Below are 3,913 nucleotides of genomic sequence, written 5' to 3'. Positions count from 1 at the left end.
TACACTTCGTACGTTCATACATGCATATATATATATATATATTTATATACACCCGTATGTATTCAATATATCTATATTGGCATAATATGGGTTTATACACACTCTAAATATGCATCTGTCTCTGATACAAAGTTTTTGTAGGATGATAATTTTCAAATACTGATGCGTCTACATATTTGCACTGATATATACATATACCTGTACACGAATACCAACACATATTTATTACATGGATGTATGTGTGTGGATAGGCTTGTAAGCATACACGTAGATTTGATTTGTATAACGCAGTTATATGGCAATACATGCGGCGTATGAGTATTTAGGAGCTTTCGCTCAGATTTGGGCCTGAACTGGACAGAAGGTTGTCACGGGATTGAGTGAAAATCCACGTCTCATGTCTGACAATTTTCTAAGAGCAAGAGCAAGTTTGTATTCTCTTTATCGTTTTGTTTCCTTGGGCATAATTATCATAATTAGCGTTCTCGCCCTTCAAGAGCAACAATAGTATTGCGCAAAGGAAGTTTAGAATCGTTCATAAAGAGGACTGCTATGCCTCTTTCCGAATTGAAGGATCGGCATTAGTGTACATGCGAAGACTTATCAGCCGATTAAAAAAATATGCAAAACATCCTTCTTGCATCGCAGTTCCTTCATTGTACCATTAGAGATATATGGAGAAAGCTAGTTGTCAATAAAAAGAAAAAGTCCCGCTTACATGCACACTCAGTGATGTTTTCGTCCTGGAATCCAGGCACATGCCTGCTCGAAGGTTTCACTGAAGAGATTCCAATCCCCACCCGAGGTGAGCACTGGAGGCTGTCCCTGCTCATCATTTAGTATGGTAAAAACCACGTCCACACTGTCGCGCAACTTCTCCACCGAATCTGGCACAGTGTCGAAAGCGGACAGGAGAGTTTTCTGTAGCATCACGGAAGGAAGGGGTTTCGAATTTTGAGATTGGCAATTAATGTGCAACATTTCAGAGTATATGTGGCTGTTTGGAGTGTGTACAACAACGGAGTTTATTTATGTCCACACGATGTCTCATCGGGCCATGTCCAGGCTCGTTTACTTTGAAGTCTACTAAAATCTAAATAGTCATCGAATCTATGATGCAAGCAAGCATCGTAGTAGAAGACCAATAAGAATATTTGATTTCCCTCGAGGACGGTATATATGCTCAAGAACCGAAATTGCGTGTATGATGCCGATGTGCGTATCTATTTTTACCAAAAGCTGTCAAAATCGTGTTCTTGTCGTGGGGGGAGCGCATAAGTGTGATAGCTATCGTCGGTTCCAAGATGTACATGCTCTCCAAGGACAAAAAGATGTTAACCAATGGGTGGTGGTGTCCACTATATGGCCACCAGCTTCCTCGACACTAAGCCGTCGTGGATTCTCATAACAGAGATCGCCTTCTAATAAGGAAAGTGCTCGCATTCTAATCGTCATACATCCACACAGAAAATTAAAGTCATTAAACATACATAAGGGATATGTCGCCCGGTCTTTTGCTCTCGTTCCTTTGCTCGCTGCCTCACCATCTTTTCCGACGCTTCGATGTGGATAATACCCACTTGGATTTTGTCGTACTTCCGCCTACATGAACAAGCCCACAACCCCAGCAGTGCGAGAAATTCAGATTGACTAGTAGATGGGGAGGACTGGAAGACAGTCCAGTTGCCGCCACCCATGCTACACTGAGAACTATGGCTCTAAACATGCTTGAGAACGGAGTAACAATATGGCCGAGCAAACTCACCTCAAATGTTGTATTGTACTCTTATGCCATTCCCAACTCTTCAATGATCCGTCCACGATAACATTGCGACCGTCCTGTCTCACGAAATTGGCGTGGCTCGTAGAGTGAGTGAGAAATATCCAGTTCTTCTTTTCATTTCACTGTGTACGCCCACCATTCGCTAAACAAATGGTGGTTTAAATGGATGCAATTAAGACTTGCCCAAAACCGCTTTCAAGTAGTTCCGATGATTATCGTAGAACAAGCACCCGTACCAACGAATTTTAGTATGATCTACGACTCTTACCATGATTGCTGCCCCGAGCAGCAACTCTGCGATGTAGCCCGATTCCATATTTGTGTTCGTCCCGGCGCTTTCTTGATTTCTATTCATATATTGCTGCGTGGGCATCAATAACATACATGAGTACAGTATGCGTGCACGTGGTGGAACCCAAGGAAAGCTCAGGACAGACTAAAGGTCAAAACAGCTGGCGGGTACTGAAATCTCGGGGGTTTTCGATGTGAACCTACGTGGTACTCTGGAAGTCTGGTCCGGATGCGATCCACGCTCACTTGTACGAATGAATGTAAAGGAAAGAACCCCTCTGTCCAGAGCCATTTAAGTACATGTGTTTTTCCTGAGTAATAATAGTAAGCGGGGTTGAGTTGTCACAACCAGGAATGTCCTATATACATACTTAGACATAGCGAACTGCGCTTAAATTACCATGCAGACTCCGGTGAATATAAAAAACAACATATGATAGTAATTTTAGGGTTACACCAATAACATACTGAACAACGCCATACCTGCACCCATCGCTCCCGCTGTAAATACAATCCACTGTCCTTCCGGTCTTTCACAGTACACTCCCGGTGTGATCTTGTCCTAGACCATTAAGTATTACAATTTGAAGATTTATATATGACCTTCATCGAAACAAGTAGCAAACTCATGTTCAGTCTGGATCCTCGCTCGATATAAAATGCAATGCGACGAATAGAGCTTCATATTTGGCCTCCACATGTTTAAATACCGGAACAAACAAAAAACAATCTAGAAGAAAACCCAGGAAAGAAAGATGAGTAAGACGAAACTTTGTAACTTACCTCGACGACGCTCACTATGAGACTCGAAACGATTGCGTTCTGTAGTAACCTACGGTTTGATTTGTAGTGACTGTGGTAAGTGTAATCGATATTTCTCCTAAGAGAGTCATTTGGGTATAGCTTCGCCAAAACCTTCGGATCTGTTATCGCGGTCCCGTTCTCGACTATTATTCTTTGCTCGAAACTCCAGGAAAACAGGTCACAATTCTGCTCATCTTTTACTTGCTGTTTAACTTTCATGGCATAGTTCTCTTCTGTGGACACATCCCAGTTGTAAGACGTCGGAATCTACAAGAAAGAGGACAAAAAGTTCCCTATACATTATAACTATGGTTTGTAATATACGTATATTGCACATAGTACGTTTTAGGGTTTAAAACATTATCATATGTATGCCCGTGTGTTACACAAACCTTAAAGTTGACCCGTTCTCGCTTGGCTTTTTCATCTTTGCCACGGAGCTCTCTATGGATATACTGGAGTAGTAGAGTACGAGTAATATGAGAATCTCTGAGATGGATATCCACAATCCAACTTGATTTCCGCACAGGACATCACCAAAGATATGATTGTACTAGATGATTCACTAGAAATGGCCGGGCACATGTCTATAGGATTGCAGCGAAAGTGGTATACCTTGATGCCGGCCCAAATGTCATCCGATATAGAATGTGCGCGGCCGAGTACATTGTTCGGTACATTATTGTGCCAATCTTTCTCTTCTTCCGGAGGACGATGGAATCTCCCTTCTTCTGATCGACCACTTATACTGGTTTTGTTCGGTCGAGAATCCATTGGCGCTTTTCGCTTCCCACTCCCCGCCGCCGCTGCGTCATCTACCAACGTATAAAAAACGTACGTCCAATAGGTGTTAAAATATTTCGTTATGCTACTCATCGGCAACAAGAGATCCAAATGAAAAGGTAGAGCCATCTGAGCAACCTTGGGGAGCGTGATCATTTGACCGTAAACATGGGAAGATATACACAAAGATATATGTGAATATATATATACATATATATAACTATAACTATATCTATAACTATCACTATAACT

At 42.0% G+C, this 3,913-nt stretch overlaps 1 protein-coding gene across 1 annotated transcript; it reads right to left on the bottom strand.

The window, feature by feature from the left end:
* Nucleotides 1-434: 434 nt before the first annotated feature.
* SARC_13351 (hypothetical protein) lies at nt 435-3,817 on the bottom strand (the record flags this gene model as incomplete). The annotated part of the gene is made up of 9 exons (XM_014292519.1): nt 435-921; nt 1,491-1,602; nt 1,766-1,839; nt 2,052-2,144; nt 2,279-2,385; nt 2,558-2,636; nt 2,858-3,145; nt 3,271-3,333; nt 3,494-3,817. 9 exons carry the CDS (start codon nt 3,815-3,817, stop codon nt 727-729), a joined length of 1,335 nt encoding a protein of 444 aa, XP_014147994.1. The 3' UTR covers nt 435-726.
* Between the last annotated feature and the right edge of the window lie 96 nt (nt 3,818-3,913).

The sequence above is a fragment of the Sphaeroforma arctica genome, assembly GCF_001186125.1.
Source record: "Sphaeroforma arctica JP610 unplaced genomic scaffold supercont1.3177, whole genome shotgun sequence".
Classification (NCBI taxonomy): Eukaryota; class Ichthyosporea; order Ichthyophonida; genus Sphaeroforma; species Sphaeroforma arctica.
This window is presented reverse-complemented; position numbering and strand designations above follow the sequence as displayed.